General features: G+C 47.8%; 2 protein-coding genes across 4 annotated transcripts in view; one reads left to right on the forward strand and one right to left on the reverse strand.

The window, feature by feature from the left end:
• Positions 1–4495, forward strand: part of PSMC5 (proteasome 26S subunit, ATPase 5) — an 84326-nt gene extending 79831 nt beyond the window's left edge. For 2 of the 3 annotated variants that reach the window (XM_075350300.1, XM_075350299.1), the window contains exons 11-12: positions 2639–2725; positions 4053–4494. In XM_075350300.1, the coding sequence (XP_075206415.1) occupies positions 2639–2725; positions 4053–4106 (141 nt within the window). In that variant the 3' untranslated portion in view covers positions 4107–4494. Of the gene's footprint in view, positions 1–2638; positions 2726–4052 lie in introns of all 3 variants that reach the window. The other variant, XM_075350298.1, reaches the window with a different exon arrangement.
• A 6077-nt stretch (positions 4496–10572) lies between these two features.
• Positions 10573–19144, reverse strand: part of SMARCD2 (SWI/SNF related BAF chromatin remodeling complex subunit D2) — an 80990-nt gene continuing 72418 nt past the window's right edge. The window contains exons 12-13 of the mRNA XM_075347743.1: positions 14378–14479; positions 10573–11310 (exon numbers count right to left, since the gene is read on the reverse strand). Of these exons, the coding sequence (XP_075203858.1) occupies positions 11257–11310; positions 14378–14479 (156 nt within the window). The 3' untranslated portion in view covers positions 10573–11256. The remainder of the gene's footprint in view (positions 11311–14377; positions 14480–19144) is intronic.

Consider the following 19144-nt stretch of genomic DNA (forward strand, 5'->3'; position numbering starts at 1 on the left):
GCCAGGGCATGGACGCAGGGGAATGGTCCCTTCACCCGGACGTGTTTCAGGAGATCTGTTGCCGCTGGGGGGTGCCGGACGTCGACCTCATGGCGTCCCGGCACAACAACAAGGTACCGACGTTCATGGCACGGTCTCTAGATCCCAGAGCTCTGGCGGCAGACGCCTTAGTTCAGGATTGGTCGCAGTTTCAGCTCCCCTATGTGTTTCCTCCGTTGGCACTGTTGCCCAGAGTGCTACGCAAGATCAGGGCCGACTGCCGCCGCGTCATCCTCGTCGCTCCAGACTGGCCGAGGCGGTCGTGGTACCCGGATCTGTGGCATCTCACGGTCGGCCAACCGTGGGCACTACCAGACCGACCAGACTTGCTATCTCAAGGGCCGTTTTTCCATCTGAATTCTGCGGCCCTCAACCTGACTGTGTGGCCATTGAGTCCTGGATCCTAGCGTCTTCAGGGTTATCTCAAGACGTCATTGCCACTATGAGACAGGCTAGGAAACCAACGTCCGCCAAGATCTACCACAGGACGTGGAAAATTTTCCTGTCGTGGTGCTCTGCTCAGGGTTTTTCTCCCTGGCCTTTTGCCTTGCCCACTTTTCTGTCCTTCCTTCAATCTGGACTGGAAAAGGGTTTGTCGCTCGGCTCCCTTAAGGGACAAGTCTCAGCGCTCTCTGTGTTTTTCCAGAAGCGCCTAGCCAGACTTCCACAGGTACGCACGTTCCTGCAGGGGGTTTGTCACATCGTTCCTCCTTACAAGCGGCCGTTAGAACCCTGGGATCTGAACAGGGTGCTGATGGTTCTTCAGAAACCACCATTCGAGCCAATGAGAGATATTTCTCTCTCACGCCTTTCGCAGAAAGTGATTTTTCTAGTAGCAGTCACATCACTTCGGAGAGTGTCTGAGCTAGCAGCGCTGTCATGCAAAGCCCCCTTCCTGGTTTTTCACCAGGACAAGGTGGTTCTGCGTCCGGTTCCGGAATTTCTCCCTAAAGTGGTATCCCCCTTTCATCTCAATCAGGATATCTCCTTACCTTCTTTTTGTCCTCATCCGGTTCACCAATGTGAAAAGGATTTGCACTTGTTAGATCTGGTGAGAGCACTCAGGCTCTACATTTCTCGGACGGCGCCCCTGCGCCGCTCGGATGCACTCTTTGTCCTTGTCGCTGGCCAGCGTAAAGGGTCACAGGCTTCCAAATCAACCCTGGCTCGGTGGATCAAGGAACCAATTCTCGAAGCTTACCGTTCTGCTGGGCTTCCGGTTCCCTCAGGGCTGAAGGCCCATTCTACCAGAGCCGTGGGTGCGTCCTGGGCTTTGAGGCACCAGGCTATGGCTCAGCAGGTGTGTCAGGCGGCTACCTGGTCGAGCCTGCACACTTTCACGAAACACTATCAGGTGCATGCCTATGCTTCGGCGGATGCCAGCCTAGGTAGACGAGTCCTTCAGGCGGCGGTTGCCCACCTGTAGGAAGGGGCCGTTTTACGGCTCTCTCACGATGTATTATTTTACCCACCCAGGGACTGCTTTTGGACGTCCCAATTGTCTGGGTCTCCCAATGGAGCGACAAAGAAGAAGGGAATTTTGTTTACTTACCGTAAATTCCTTTTCTTCTAGCTCCAATTGGGAGACCCAGCACCCGCCCCTGTTTTTTTTGTGTGTACACATGTTGTTCATGTTGAGTGGTTTCAGTTCTCCGATATTTTTTCGGATTGATTTTACTTTAAACCAGTTTATAATTCTTTTCCTCCTTCTTGCTTTTGCACCAAAACTGAGGAGCCCGTGGGAGCACGGGGGGTGTATAGGCAGAAGGGGAGGGGCTTTACACTTTTAGTGTAATACTTTGTGCGGCCTCCGGAGGCATAGCCTATACACCCAATTGTCTGGGTCTCCCAATTGGAGCTAGAAGAAAAGGAATTTACGGTAAGTAAACAAAATTCCCTTCTTTAATTTTTTTTTACCATATTCCCATGCAAATTGATCACAGGCTGCAGAATAATTAGGGGCAGTTGATTCATATAAAGGTCATAGGCCTACCATGTCTACATGTCTGATTGGCTATGCCACAGGTACATCCTCATAGATTGCACCATTTTATTACTAGCAGGCAATAATGCTTTGGTACAGGGAGTATAACACATAGAAGAAACCAAATGATCGCTGGGTGAAAATTCAATCCTTTTTTTAATGTAAGGCCTAAGCCACACGGCGAGAAAATCGGTGCGAGTGGAGTGCGATAAAACATCGCATTCCCCTCGGACCAATTCTAGCCTGTGTCAGCACACATGAGCGATTATTTTCCCTAATCGGACCGAGAAAACAATCGCAGCATGCTGCAATTCTAAGCTGAGACTTTCTCTCGCACCCATTCAAGTGACTGGGGCGAGAGAAAAATCGCACTGCACTCGCAGTACACCGGTGTACTGCCAGTGCAGTGCGAGAATGGCAATAGCAGACTACGGAGGAGAGAGGGAGAAAAATCCCTCCCGCCCCTCCACCGTGCCAGCCCGCCCCCCACAGTGGTTAAAATCTTCTGAATCTTTTTCAGCACTGTTTACATGAAATACACCTGTAAGAACATTACACGCTCCGTCCCCTGCCGTCAGTGTAATGTGTTTCTCGTCTGCTATCCTCTCATCACAGGGCGTGTGTACGGAGGCTGGTATGTACGCTCTGCGTGAGAGAAGGGTACATGTCACACAAGAAGACTTTGAAATGGCAGTAGCAAAGGTAAGATGACGGCTTTCATTGTCCCTGTGTCTCTGCTTAGGCAGAGTACAAGATAATGCTGTTGTAATAAAGGGTTTCTGATGTAAAAGCTCCAATGAAATCTAGCTGTATCCACCAAAGAGTTATATTAGAACCGCTCTGACTATCTGACATGTATCTAAGTGCAGAAAAGACTTTCATCTGCTATCCAGTGCATTCGGTAGAGCTGCAAGTTAACTTGGTTTTGCTGAGAATTATAGTATCTATTTTAAGAATGGAGCTTTATATTAAAACCAGATAAGACTGTCGGATGATGTGCCACTACTTTCGGAGAGTGGCTGGGAAGGAGTGGGTAGATCAAAACGGAGCTGCATCCCTAAAGTCGCCCACAGATGTTGGAGCAGCAAGCTTGGAATCCTTGGTCTCCAGGCGTGTGCACACATACGCCCACCCACTTTGGCTTTCTATAAATTATTATTGGTTTTCTGAGGAATGTTCTACCATATTGAATGTAATTGGGGAAAATCATCAAGAGCCGCTGCTGGCAGTTTCCTTTACAATTGTTGAGAAATGACATCCCAGATATGCTCAATGAGAGAAAAGTCCATAGACGCTGCAGGCCATGGTAGCACCTTTAGGACACACAGGCTGCTCATAGCAGTACGAGGAACATGTGTGTTGGCTCCTGGGACACTTTGGAAAAATTGGTTGTACCACTGTTTCCATGATCAAATCAAGAAAACGTCACGCTGGTCCTACGCCACAGATTATGGTGTGAAGTGACGTAATGTACAGTTGACGGATCCCTGAAGTGTTCATTCCAGGAACACTAACTGCTAAGCATTGGTCATGATATTATTTGTGCGTCCATTTCTCCAGTGTCCCCGGAGCCATTTTTCAACAGCGACAACACCAGGCCATGTGTTGCCCATGCTACATTGAGCAGCTACACGGCATAAATATACTACTATGGCCTGCAGCATCTCCGGACCTAACAGGAGATTCATGCTGACCAAACCATGGGCCACATGAATCAGACACCACCTGCCTTATTACAGAGAGGGGTTTGTTTCTTTTTCTGAAACTTGAACACATATAAAAGCTGGCCGAAGAGTGTCTCGGAGAAATCATCCAAGATGCATAGTCCCCAGACAGCTTTGTCATGCTTTCTCTGAGATGCCGCAGCAATTCAGAAAAAAAAGCCATACACAGTAAGTGTCAGATACATGCTGCCCCTTGTTTGGTGAGCATAAATCTCCCTGCTCCCATCCCTTTGACCCTTTTTCACCCAAGTATTCATTATGTACCTAGACTGAAACTGGTATTAACATACTGCTGCTATTTTCAGGTGATGCAAAAAGACAGCGAGAAGAACATGTCTATAAAGAAGTTATGGAAATGAAGCCGCCATGTGAGCATTGTCAGCCCCATTGTGTGCGACGTACAGCTGCTGCTCCTGCTTCCAGCCTCTTGTGTAGTTAGGGCACCCCAGGGCAAACACTTCTACATTCAAGAACTGAGCTGTTATTGTCTCCATCTTACTTTAACCTGCCAGGGGGCTGTATCCAAAGGGAAAAGCTCCTGTCACAGGACGCCATGAATCGCCGATCCCGTTACCCTGACATGCATGTAAAAGCCCTTCTTCTGTATTTCGGGTGTGTAATTGATGATCACATAGCAGCAAGTTGGATCGTGAGATGTCTTTTCAATTACTAGCGATCTAGATCTGGATTTGTTTTTGTAATATTACTGGAACGGAATCTGTCGTCTGTTTTTAATAAAGAACAGAACAAATTAAAAAAAAAAGAAGCTTTTTATTGTTATTTCTGAACCATTCAACAACAAAGAAATATTTAGCAATGAAACACTCAGACCCCGCTCCCGCAGCGCTGTAAACGGCACATCACTACCAGATCATGAGAAACGACAGCAGCCATTTTACCACAAACCCATCTGCCCCAGACTTTCCAATAAAGTTATTTAAGGGGATGGACTTTTTTTTTTTTTTAATTATCCTCAAGATGGGCCTCAAATATCGGATCATTTCCATAGTGGTTGTGGCCGTGTCCTGCATATACACCCCCTATTCAAATAGCTTGGGGTGGCTCTGTAGTACCCGGCCTCGTCCACCATAGAAATTCTACATTGGCTGTGTTCAAGAGCTTCCCAGAACTTTGTCCAGCGCCGGTAACAGCTGCTCGGTGGGAATGTAAGTTGTCGCACGCCCACTGATAAGATATTGATGGCTTATCCTAAGGGTAGGCTATGATTAAAACAAGCATGTCTCTGGTTATGTGCTATTACTACTGGCGTAATAACCTGATCATAGATATGTTTGATTGTAGGGAAACTGTAAGGCACACATAGATCTGCCTAAAGCTAGTTTGATTCTGGCTATGAAGCGCTCCCCAGCCTCTAGTGAACACTCTACCTACCTTTCCTTCTTTATTTATGGCAGTAGCGTCTAATCAGGAGCCCACCGTAGAGATAAATTGAGTTGAGGGGTCGTGGAGTGCTAATTAGGGACAGGAGAGTACATTATAGTTAGTGACTACCTACAGTGCCAGAATAAAGCTTCATTGCAAGAGTCCTGCTTCAAACTAGGCTATTTCACATGCCTGAGTATCGTGGTCCTGGTACGGACTGATTACAGGTCTCCTGACCCAAACTCAACAGCTTCTTTTGTGCCCGTGTGGCTGTGGCGTTTTTTTTTTCTTTTTTTTGTTTGGGCGACTCAAGGCTGGTCTATACTTGGATCGTGTTACCTGTATGTGTGAAACTAGTTAAAGGGAACATGTCACCAGATTTTTTCCCTATTAAACTAAAAGAATCACCTTCTGCAGCTCCTGGGCTGCATTCTATGAAGGTGCCCCTTGGCCCTGACTCCCCTTCCAGACCCCAAAAATAACTTTATAAAACTTGGCCCTTAGGCTGTGTTGGCCAGATGGGCAGGCTCATTTTCTGCTCCTTTCCCCCCTCCTGCCGCTGATCGCCGTCCTCCTGTCTTGATTGACGGGATGACCCCCTCCGTCCTAGTCACATTTTCAAACCTGGTGCCTGTGCAGTTAGGTCTGCTTGTGCAGGCGTAGTTCGCTCTGCCATATCGCGGGGAGAGCAGAAAACTGCTGCTCTAGCTCGCATCGAGATTATGGGCGGGTACAAGCATGGCGCTGGTGAGGTGATGCATAGTGCCGATCTCACCCGCCCATAATCTTGCGCCTGCGCATTTAGCTCACCGGTGCGAGCTAGGGCAGCTATGTAATGCGCATACCTAAGGGCCAAGTTTTATAAATTTATTTTTGGGGTCTGGAAGGGGAGTCAGGGACACGAAGCACCTTCATAGAATGCAGCCCAGGAGCTGCAGAAGGTGATTCTTTTAGTTTAATAGGGAAAAATCTGGTGACAGGTTCCCTTTAAAAACTTATATGAATCTGTTTAGGCAGGTCTTCTGTCAGCAAATTTGCATGTTTAAACGACTGCTAAACTAGAGTACAAAAAAGCTGGAACACAGCATAATGCGGATGGAAGAGCGCAGACTAGTACACTGTAAAGTGGCCACTGCCGAGTACTACACCACATCTCCCATTCACATAAATGGCTGTGCTGTCCACCTCTCCGGCAGTGGCCGGAGAGGTGGACATCTGCTGATCGGTGCGTGTGTCTGACCCCTACTGATCCCATATGGATTACCTATTCTTTTGGATAGGTCCCAAGTGTTAGTCCTAAACAACCTTTTTTAACATTTCTGCCCAAAAAAGTTACAAACTGATAAATTCAGACAGTGAATGGAATATTAGTTTTTTCCCGCTCATCCAGGGGGACTAAAAAACGTGCAACTAGCTATACAGTGCAGTTTGTAAGGTAAGTTTGCACGCTGCGTAAAAATCCAAGCCAGTAATGTGAATGAAGCCAGTACTGCAGTCTGTGCATGGACACCTACACCATTCAGATGTATACAGCAGTTGGGGAATTGTTTAACCATAAATCTGCCATGTGTGAGCATATTATTAATGCCAGAATGAATGGGCTGTTGTGGAAGACTGTGGGGAAGGACAAATATTCTCGTGGTTTATGATATAAATTTCGTAAAAGCTCTGTGAACAATATGGCCAAGATGGGTGATTTTCTCAGAGCTTGATGGAGCCAGACACTTCAAGAGCGTCTGACAAGTGGCATGCGCCTCTGTACACTTTGTCAGAAATCTTGCTCCAGTCACTGAGTGGAGAAGGATTTCTGACATAAGGAGCAGCACACTTTGTCATGCACTAAACGAGCGGTGGTGTCACGCCCCAGCTTCTTCAGTTTTGGCGGATCTTGGAGAAACTTCTTTTAAATATGGCTAAATTTTCGCGCAACTTCAAGTTGCGTAAAAATCTTGTGACTTTCAAAGTGATTTATCTAATAATTCTGGCTAAATTTACTTTGGAAAGGGAAATATTTAGGCCATCAATCATCAAAGTCATACATATTCTTCATCTTTTTGATTGCTGTGTATGCTGGGAGCATGTTGTCTGTCACATACGGCTACAATAATAATTAGGCTAATGGGTGAGGAATGGCTGCTGCCGAAGCACATGCTCCAGATAGTGTGGCTTAAGCCTAAGGACACAGATCCGGCTTTTCTCCCGTTTGTCGTATCCGGCGCACTCCCGCACAGTGTATACAGTACAGTGGCTGCGCGACAAGCTCCGGTCATGTGCTGTCATGTGACCGGATCATATGACCAGGAAGTTGCAGCGCAGCCACTGTACTGTATACACTGTACGGGAGTGCGCCGTATCCGACAAACGGCAGAAAAGCCGGATGTGTGTTCTTAGCCTCATCCTAAAATACATTCACGCAATTACAGATACCTTGTTCCTATATCACAACTTTTCCTGAATAAACATTCACAGGTAAGGGTTCCTATTAGAACTGGAAGAACAATCCCCATCTGCAGCCATCCTAGGACATGCCCTGAGAAAATAACAATATGGCTCCAAGTTGCACTCTTGAGTACATTTTGCAAGGCTAATTCACAGCATCGATCCCGTGCATCCTCCTTTATGCTGGCTGTGGGATGTCATGTTTATTATATAGGAAATGATACGACGCACCAGCCAAAAAGGAAAAAAAAAAAAAAAAAGATTCTTGCAAACATGGCTGCTGGTGATTACCTTAGACACAGTAGTGCAAAGATCTTATATATTAGCAATTTGCATAATAAGGCCCCTATAGAGAGGAATACATAACATTCACAATATCCTCAAAAACTACTAAAAACCAAAACCTTTGTACCCAGCATCCTCCACCAGAATATAGTGCAAATGGTACTTATGCTTGAAGTAATGAACATACATGCAAGATGACTACTAAAAAACTAACTGGCATATCTACAAGGCGGAAGAAAAACTCCAGCCGTACACTGAAGCATTGCGAATCTCCACTGGGTTATTCCTGAGCTTTTGTGATGTGAAGACATTAAATGTCACTTGAGTTTGGCACCTCAGTCCATGTATACAGACTGACATCAGAATTACTCCTCAGCAGGACGTCCCTTCAAAGTCTCACTAAGTCAATGTGCACACTGTGTCCTTTAGACGCCGATGAAGCCGATTCAGGGTTGTTGGAAGAGACATAAGATGGACTGTGCACAGCAGTGGTGTTTTGACATTGCTGTGCATTATGTTAATTTATAAGGTCCTATTTCAGGAGGATTCATGGCTGAATCCGCCTGAAAAAGACGTTCTGTACACAGTCTAAAGGCCGCTTTACACGCTGCGACAGTATTGTCTAGATCGATATTATATTGAGAAACAATGTTTCTCTCAAATACCTTGTCTTGGCAATAGTGCCTGTGAGAGGCGCTATTGCAGACCGCTGTTCCCTGTCCAGTGACGTACCCGTCAAGTGCCGCACACGTCACATCCGTGCAGCTGGCTACATTCTGAGCCCATCTCCTCCCCCCTCCCTATTCCCTCACAGCACAGCGCATCTCTTGCTTGCAGCGTTCTGCGAGGAGGGAGGGGGAGCAGGCGACGCGCTGTGCGAGGAGGGAGGGGGGGAGCAGGAGACACGCTATGCTAGGAGGGAGGGGGGAGCAGGAGACGCGCTGTGCTAGGAGGGAGGGGGGAGCAGGAGACGCGCTGTGCTAGGAGGGAGGGGGGAGCAGGAGACGCGCTGTGCTAGGAGGGAGGGGGGAGCAGGAGACGCGCTGTGCTAGGAGGGAGGGGGGAGCAGGAGACGCGCTGTGCTAGGAGGGAGGGGGGAGCAGGAGACGCGCTGTGCTAGGAGGGAGGGGGGAGCAGGAGACGCGCTGTGCTAGGAGGGGGGGGGAGGAGGGGGATCAGGAGATGCGCTGTGCTAGGAGGAAGGGTGGAGGATGGAGGAGGGAGCAGATGGGCTGTGACAGCGGTGAAACACTGCTCACAGCTCAGTGTGAGGTAGAATACAGCCGGCTGCACGGATGTGACGTGTGCAGTATTTGATGGGTACGTCACTGGACGGGGAACAGCGGTCTGCAATAGCGCTTCTCACAGGCACTATTGCCAACACAAGGTATTTGAGAGAAACATTGTTTCTCAACATAAAATCGAACTAGACAATAAAAAATATATGGGTAACCCACCCCTTTAAGGCCAAATTCAGATGACCGTGAACCACCGTCCCAGATGTAACCATGATGCATGGACTGACCTTAACTTGACAGTCTTATATGGGCCTATAGGTCTGTCAAGTTCAGATCAGTAGACACGAGGCCAGTCTGTGCATTGCAGCCCATGATAAATCGATGTCTAAATTTGGCCTAAAACGTAAAAATGTTTGGATTCCTTATTAACGCATAAACAGACGGTACAGATAATATTTTAACTATTTGAATCACCTCTTTAGTGCAGTTGGTTCTTCAGATAGCTGTAATACCTGGAGCTCCCATAGTCCCACTAGTGTAAGCTTAGAATACAGAATCCTACAGTGGTCCAGATTGGGCTGAATTGAACCACATACTGCTTGTGGGTCAGTACGTCTGCAGGTCTTCTGGTTAAACCTTACCTCACCATAGTGCTCTGCAGCGACCCATACTTGGATAAATTATGGCCATGCAGTCTTGCAGCACTGATGCTACAGAACTGTTTTTAATTATTTTCTTTCTCAAGTTTTTTTTCTTTTTAAAGGGAACCTGTCAGGTCCAATATGCACCCAGAACCACGAGCAGCTCTGGGTGTATATTGCTAATCCCTGCCTAACCGTCCCTGTAAACACTAGCATAGATAAAGAGATCTTTAGAAAAAGTAATTCTAAGATCTTTTATCTTATGCTAATGAGCAAGGGGACTAGTCCCCTGGTGTTAGTTCACTGGCCAGTCGCCCCTCATTAGCATGTTAGTACACCCCTGTAGGTGTGCTATCATGCTAATGAATACGCAGCATCACTGGATGATATCTCACCTCTCCGCTGCCATCACGTCCGACAGGAGAGTTCGGCTCAGTGCGCATGACCCCGGAGTACTGGTCATGTGCACTATGAAGCCGAGTGTACGCGTCCTGGCTTCAAACTGACGTAGTGCGCATGACCCAAATTCCGGGGTCATGCCCACTGAGCCGAAATCCAGCGATGGCAGTGGAGAGGTGAGTGAGATCATCCTGTGATGCTGTGTATTCATTAGCATGTTAGCACACCCACAGGGGCATACTAACATGCTAATGAGGGGCAACTGGCCGGGGAACTAATGCCCAGGGGACTAGTGCCCTTGCTCATTAGCATACGTAAAGACCTTTAGAAATACTTTTTCTAAAGATCTCTTTATCTATGCTAGTGTATACAGGGACGGTTAGGCAGGGATTAGCAATATGCACCCAGAACTGCTCGCGGTTCTGGGTGCATATTGCACCTGACAGGTTCCCTTTAAGATGCATGTAATGCCATATATTCATCCTCTGACTAGCCCTTAAAACTATATATCTTGTATTCTTTAGAAAAACTGAACTCATTCAATTGTTCTAGTGAGTTATGACTATAGTTTGCAGCTTTAGTAGTAAATCAAGTTCCTACAAGCTGATGTGGCGATACACCCACAAAACGCTGCTAGCCTAACCTTCTAGTAGTAAATCTGTGCAGTGTATATGCCGACGTTAACCACCAGATAACTATTGCTCTATGTGGAAGCACAGGAATGAAACATTTAGATGAAACTAATGTGTGCCTCATTTAAAGGGAACCTGACAGCTGATAGGAGCTGCACGAACCATGGCAGCATGACTGCAGCGTTTTAAGGCAAAACATACTTTAAAAGCTGCACAGATGGCTGAACCCATACAGCCAGTGCCTAATAGATGCTGTCTGGGATTCGGGCAGGACATAATAGCGGTCAGGTTCCTTCCAAGGTTTGGCATTGATTGTCTAAACTAAAGCATTTATAAAAATAACTCGAAGGCAGCATATCCCTATCGTACCTGAGAACTGACACACAGTCATTCCAAGGTGACTGGGTACATAACATAAAGATTTACATTTACAGATATAGAACATTAAAAACAAGGCACATGGAATGTATAGAAGCTTGTTCTGGACCGGGTTTAGGTGAGACGAATCCCCAGAACCTGCTCAAGTTCTTGTCTCCTTTGCTGAACCTAAAAGAAAAAACAAAAACTGTGAAATGTAAAGGCTGCAGTTAAAACTTGTCAGTACTTTATTTCCGCAAGAGATAAGCGGCATACAAAGGAAATTATATGCCCGGTCAGCCAAGGCCAGTGCCGATTTGTGCCGATCCTCCGTTTAAATGGGTAATAAGCCTCTTGCCATTGAAATAAAGTATTCACGTTTGGCCAAATTGATCAAGCTTGCTTATGGGGTCGTTGTGGGGGAGCGGGAGAATGACAACTATCTAAAGGGTATACCCTACCTACTCTTTTTGACCAGCTCTAAAAGGGCTGTAAAGAGAACCTATCAAAAGTGGAGTTTTTTCACTCCTATTTTATTCTCACTGCTCGCTTGAGTGTTTTGTTTTTTTTTGTTTTTTTAAATCTACTGTCCGGTTTCAGAGATATTGGCCTTTATATTTAGTGCCCCAATATACAAATTTGTTGGTCTTTCTTAGAAGGCATTGTTTATGAAGTAATTATGCCGAGCATCCTAAAGACATGCCGCCATAGAATGCCATGAGTATTGCCCCTCTGGTCAACATCATAAAAAGCAGCAGGAATAAAGTAAAGTGTTAAATCTGTGCACTTCTGAACTAGTGACAGGTCCTCCTTAACGATCCGCCATTTATATATTTTTGCCTTGCTGCATTTTAGTAGCTATAAGGTTAATACTAAACTACGTTTTTGACTACTGTCCGGCATATATGGTTATCAGGTACAACCCAGATGTTTCCTGTCGCATCCCTTTACCATAGTGAATCACTGCAAAAAATATGCACCACACCGTATTGCACATTAATTATGGCAATTCCTTCACTACACAACCCTTACTGATGCTTCTGTGCATGACACGGCCCTCATCGATGCTCTTATTCACTACATGGCCCTCATCGACGTTCTTATTCTCTACACGGCCCTCATCGACGCTCTTATTCACTACTCTGCCCTCATCGACGCTCTTATTCACTACAATGCCCTCATCGACGCTCTTATTCACTACACGGCCCTCATCGACGCTCTTATTCACTACTCTGCCCTCATCGACGCTCTTATTCACTACACGGCCCTCATCGACGCTCTTATTCACTACTCGGCCCTCATCGACGCTCTTATTCACTACACGGCCCTCATCGACGCTCTTAGGGTATGTGCGCACGTTGCTTTTTACCTGCTTTTTACCTGCTTTTTTGCTGCTTTTTCTTCTGCGCTGTTTAATGCCAAAATGGATGTGTTCTTCTATTCAAGCAAAGTCTATGGGAATTTGGGTTTCTTGTTCACACTATGTTGTTCAAAATGCTGCCTTTTTGTGGCAGAACTTTGGTCAAAAACTCAGCTTTTCAAAGAAGCAACATGTCAATTGTTTTTGCCATTTGGGTTTTGCACTGCAAAGCTGAGTTTTTGACCAAAGTTCTGCCACAAAAAGGCTGCATTTTGAACAACATAGTGTGAACAAGAAACCCAAATTCCCATAGACTTTGCTTGAATAGAAAAACACATCCATTTTGGCATTAAACAGCGCAGAAGAAAAAGCAGCAAAAAAGCAGGTAAAAAGCAGGTAAAAAGCAACGTGTGCACATACCCTCATTCACTACTCGGCCCTCATCGACGCTCTTATTCACTACAATGCCCTCGTCGACGCTCTTATTCACTACAATGCCCTCATCGATGCTCTTATTCACTACACGGCCCTCATCGATGCTCTTATTTCCTACTCGGCCCTCATCAATGCTCTTATTCACTACACAGCCCTCATCGATGTTCTTATTCACTACACGGCCCTCATCGATGCTCTTATTCACTACACGGCCCTCATCGATGCTCTTATTCACTATACGGCCCTCATCGATGTTCTTATTCACTATACGGCCCTCATTGATGCTTTTATTCACAACATGGCCCTTATCGATGCTTTTATTCACTACACGGCCCTTATCGATGCTTTTATTCACTACACGGCCCTCATTGATGCTCTTATTCACAACATGGCCCTTATCGATGCTTTTATTCACTACACAACGCTCATTGATCTTTCTATATACTACACAGCTCTCACTGCAATAATGACTAATGGACCCAATGCCGTAAAAAAAAAAATCGACAGTAGGTGGTCAGGAAGGTGTTCAAGTGTAAACTAGGTAACTCTTGTATTGTCTGGGGTGGTATGTAACTTACCACATATCGGTAACCTCAGGGTACAGCAGAGTCTGTTTTCTTCATGTACATTGTTTTTGTACAGGGGGCATCCTTAAGACTCCAATACACATTAGATTGCTGCTGATTTCGGCAGGATCAGCCAATCACTTTATCTATTGTCATCGCAATAAGATGTTAGGCATAGGAAGGATCTTAACTGTTGAATTTCAACAGGAATTCTTTTCGTTATCCCTGGAGAAAAGCCGCTGCCATATGACTCACAAAGAACACAGGACCCCTCGGTAGAGCAATGAGTTTCTGTGTTAAGGCCTTGCTCAAAGGAGGGTATGAATTGGACAAGTGCAATGCGAGAAAACCTAGCATTGCACTCGGACCAATGTTGGTCAATGAGTTGGAGCAGATGGTCAGTGTTTTCTCACATCCAGATTCTGGATGAGAAAAAAGTCGTAGCATGCTCAGAGTGGATACCGAAATTATGCGACACTCGTGAATACAAATCTATGGGACGCCACAGGGACCATCCTAGTGACACCTGTCTTTCACGGATACATTGCAATTCATTAGGTTAGAACACTATAAATGTTCCTATAAATGACTGTAAATAGATAATAGTTGCTGAGAAAAAAACGGATTGCATACGGATGACAAGTGAGAAAAAATCGTCCTACTTTTCTGGATGAAAATGTGACCAATTTTTAATACGCTCATGTGAACCCCAGCCTAAGGGAAAATTGAGTGAGATCACTGCTGGCCGAACAATTGCCTGGCCACCTGCTATATGATATCTATGGCCAGATTAGCTCGCCTTCATTATTCTATAATTGCATTTATTACTCCATTACAGTACAGGAGATGTGATGAATGAGATAAAAGTAAATGCCTTTTAATTATAGAAACTGACCTTAAAGTAGATGTGTCTTCCCACAGCTTCCTGAGCCCATGGCTGTTGGTAAAAGTCTGAATGTCTTTCCTCGTCTGGATTTCCCATCATATCTGTCATGATCTTAAATAATCAATAAAAGAACAATGTAAGAAATCACCTGTATCAGTTCTCCCCTTAAAGGGTTTTCCAGATGTTGATTGACAAGTCATCAATATCAGATCAGTCGGTGTCTGATACCTTCACTGATCAGCTGCTGTTGGTGCCAGCTGGGTGTAAATGGTAAAGAGCAACCCTGTTCACTGTCTACATCTGACTGCCACCAGACCTAATAACTGGTAGGTGAAGATACCTGGTGTCAGACCCCCATGGATCTGATATTGATTTTGAACAACCCCTTTAATGTATACAAATTCTCACATGATTAAAATCTTAAGCCCCCCATACACCTATAGCTACAGCGGAAACCAGAAGTTTACATACACTATCTAAAAAGAAACATCTGCATGTGTCTTTGCATATGTGTCTTTCTTTCTCGCTCCATTGGGAGACCCAGACAATTGGGTGTATAGCTTCTGCCACCGGAGGCCACACAAAGTATTACACTTTAAAAAGTGTAACCCCTCCCCTCTGCCTATACACCCCCCGTGCATCACGGGCTCCTCAGTTTTTATGCTTTGTGCGAAGGAGGCTGACATCCACGCATAGCTCCACATCTTAGTCAGCAGCAGCTGCTGACTATGTCGGATGGAAGAAAAGAGGGCCCATAACAGGGCCCCCAGCATGCTCCCTTCTCACCCCACTCTGGTCGGCGGTGTTGTTAAGGTTGAGGTACCCATTGCGGGTACATAGGCAGGAGCCACATGCTGTTTTCCTTCCCCATCCCTTAAGGGCTCTGGGTGAAGTGGGATCCTAATCGGTCTCCAGGCACGGGGACCGTGCTCCCTCCGCAGCCCCTGGGGAATCTGCTGGACAGGAGCCGGGTATCGTCAGGGACAAGGCCCTGCTACTGTGAGGTACTCTGTGTCCCCTTGGGGGACCGCGCATGAGCGTTTGTGCCATACACACTGCAGCACTGCTGGGTGTGTTAGTGCGCCGGGGACTACCGCGCCGACCATGCTTATTTGCCGGCCGCGCTTATAACTTTAGTCCCCGGCTTTTGCGGCCTAGTATCGCATATTCCCGCCCCCAGGCCTGCCAGTCAGGGGAAGGGCGGGACGCTGCACAGGACGTCAGCGCTGAGGGCTGGAGCATACTTTGTATCCTCCTCCCCCCTCACTCAGCACAGTGGGGCACCAGATTCCCGCACTTTCTAGGGCACGCCCACGGCCCCCTCCTCCCCACAGAACGCCGGCAGCCATTCCTGTCAGCACTTCTGACGCTGGAGAGGAGAGACAACACGGCTCTGGGAGGCCCAGGCAGGGAATCTGGTGATCACACAACCGCTTTGAGCGGTCGGTAAGCAGCACCTGAGGTGCTGGCCCCACTGAGTGCCGAAGTGTACAGATATATATATGCTTATATGCTATACATTTACACTGTACGGTCGCACTGTTGATTTTTGGCTATATACCCTCCTGGATTGTACTCAGAGGAGACAACAGCATGTCGTCCGCAAAAAGCAAGGGTGCCAAAGCACAGGCTTACTTTGCAACCTGTACCTCATGTGCGGCTATACTACCGGCAGGTTCCACCGACCCTCATTGTGTGCAATGCTCGGACCCTGTGGCACTTACTCAGCCGGAGCCTCTGCTACTGGTGGCCCAGGTGGAACCACCTGCTACCACTGTCCAGTATTTGCTGACAAACTGTCTGAGAGTATGGATAAATGGTCTGCTAAGATACTAGAAGCCTTACAGTCCAGACCCAGGCCCCGGGCACTGTTGAATCATTGACCCCAGGCCCCCCTCAGTTGGAGCAGCAAAGTGCTCCTGGGGTGACCCATAGGTCCCAGGGTGAGGTCTTTGACACGGACCGCAGTCCCAGGCCGCCTAAGCGCGCTCGCTGGGAAATTCCCTCGACTTCATCACACTGTTCAGGGTCTCAGCAGGAGGACTCTCTGGATGATGAAGCGGAGGTAGCAGATCAGGATTCTGATCCTGAGGCCGCTCTCAACCTAGATACACCTGAAGGTGACGCCATAGTGAATGACCTTATAGCGACCATCAATCAGGTGTTGGATATTTCTCCCCCAACTCCTCCAATTGAGGAGTCAGCTTCTCAGCAGGAGAAATTCCGTTTCAGGTTTCCCAAGCGTACAATGAGTACGTTTCTGGATCACTCTGACTTCAGAGAGGCAGTCCAGAAACACCGAGCTTGTCCAGATAAGCGTTTTTCCAAGCGCCTTAAGGATACACGTTATCCCTTCCCCCCTGACGTTGTCAAGGGCTGGGCTCAGTGTCCCAAGGTGGATCCTCCAGTCTCCAGACTGGCGGCTAGATCCATAGTTGCAGTGGAAGATGGGGCTTCACTCAAAGATGCCACTGACAGACAGATGGAGCTCTGGTTGAAATCCATCTATGAAGCTATCGGCGCGTCTTTTGCTCCAGCATTCGCAGCCGTATGGGCACTCCAAGCTATCTCAGCTTGTCATGCGCAGATTAATGCAGTCACACGTACGTCTGCTCCGCAAGTGGTGTCCTTAACCTCTCAGGCGTCGGCGTTTGCGTCCTACGCCATTAATGCTGTCCTGGACTCTGCGAGCCGTACGGCGGTAGCATCCGCCAATTCGGTGGCAGTCCGCAGGGCCATGTGGCTACGTGAATGGAAGGCAGACTCTGCTTCCAAAAAGTTCTTAACCGGTTTGCCATTTTCTGGCGACCGCCTGTTTGGTGAGCGATTGGATGAAATCATTAAACAATCCAAGGGAAAGGACTCATCCTTACCCCAGTCCAAACCAAACAGACCTCAACAACGGAAGGTACAATCGAGGTTTCGGTCCTTTCGGTCCGCGGGCAGGTCTCAATTCTCCTCGTCCAAAAGGCCTCAGAAGGATCAGAGGAACTCCGATTCATGGCGGTCTAAGTCACGTCCTAAAAAGACCGCCGGAGGAACCGCTCCCAAAGCGGCATCCTCATGACTTTCGGCCTCCTCACACCGCATTCTCGGTCGGTGGCAGGCTTTCCCGCTTTTGCGACGCCTGGCTGCCACAGGTAAAAGACCGTTGGGTGAGAGACATTCTGTCTCACGGTTACAGGATAGAGTTCAGCTCTCGTCCTCCGACTCGATTCTTCAGAACATCTCCGCCCCCCGAGCGAGCCGATGCTCTTCTTCAGGCGGTGTGCACTCTGAAGGCAGAAGGAGTGGTGATCCCTATTCCTTTTCAGCAACAGGGTCACGGTTTTTACTCCAACTTGTTCGTGGTGCCGAAAAAGGACGGATCCTTCCGTCCTGTTCTGGACCTAAAACTGCTCAACAAACACGTAAAAACCAGGCGGTTCCGGATGGAATCGCTCCGCTCCGTCATCGCCTCAATGTCCCAAGGAGATTTCCTAGCATCAATCGACATCAAAGATGCTTATCTCCACGTACCGATTGCACCAGAGCATCAGCGCTTCCTGCGTTTCGCCATAGGGGACGAACACCTTCAGTTCGTGGCACTGCCTTTCGGCCTGGCGACAGCCCCACGGGTCTTCACCAAGGTCATGGCAACAGTAGTAGCAGTTCTGCACTCTCAGGGACACTCGGTGATCCCTTACTTAGACGATCTGCTTGTCAAGGCACCCTCTCAAGTGGCATGCCAACACAGCCTGAACATTGCTCTGGAGACTCTCCAGAGTTTCAGGTGGATCATCAATTTTCCAAAGTCAAATCTGACACCGGCCCAATCACTGACATATCTTGGCATGGAGTTTCATACTCTCTCAGCGATAGTGAAGCTTCCGCTGGACAAACAGCGTTCACTACAGACAGGGGTGCAATCTCTCCTTCAAGGCCAGTCACACCCCTTGAGGCGCCTCATGCACTTCCTAGGGAAGATGGTAGCAGCAATGGAGGCAGTTCCTTTTGCGCAGTTTCATCTGCGTCCACTTCAATGGGACATTCTCCGCAAATGGGACAGGAAGTCGACGTCCCTCGACAGGAACGTCTCCCTTTCTCGGGCAGCCAAGGCTTCCCTTCAGTGGTGGCTTCTTCCCACTTCTCTGTCGAAGGGGAAATCCTTCCTGCCCCCATCGTGGGCTGTGGTCACGACGGACGCGAGCCTGTCAGGGTGGGGAGCGGTCTTTCTCCACCACAGGGCTCAGGGTACTTGGACTCAGCCAGAGTCCTCCCTTCAGATCAATGTTCTGGAGATAAGGGCAGTGTATCTTGCCCTAAAGGCGTTCCAGCCGTGGCTGGAAGGCAAGCAGATCCGAATTCAGTCGGACAACTCCACAGCGGTGGCATACATCAACCACCAAGGCGGAACACGCAGTCGGCAAGCCTCCCTGGAAGTCCGGCGGATTCTGCTATGGGTGGAAGCCACAGCCTCCACCATATCCGCAGTTCACATCCCGGGCGTAGAAAACTGGGAAGCAGACTTTCTCAGTCGCCAGGGCATGGACGCAGGGGAATGGTCCCTTCACCCGGACGTGTTTCAGGAGATCTGTTGCCGCTGGGGGATGCCGGACGTCGACCTAATGGCGTCCCGGCACAACAACAAGGTCCCGACATTCATGGCACGGTCTCAAGATCACAGAGCTCTGGCGGCAGACGCCTTAGTTCAGGATTGGTCGCAGTTTCAACTCCCTTATGTGTTTCCTCCTCTGGCACTGTTGCCCAGAGTGTTACGCAAGATCAGGTCCGACT

The sequence above is a fragment of the Anomaloglossus baeobatrachus genome, chromosome 5 (genome assembly GCF_048569485.1).
Source record: "Anomaloglossus baeobatrachus isolate aAnoBae1 chromosome 5, aAnoBae1.hap1, whole genome shotgun sequence".
Lineage (NCBI taxonomy): Eukaryota > Metazoa > Chordata > Amphibia > Anura > Aromobatidae > Anomaloglossus > Anomaloglossus baeobatrachus.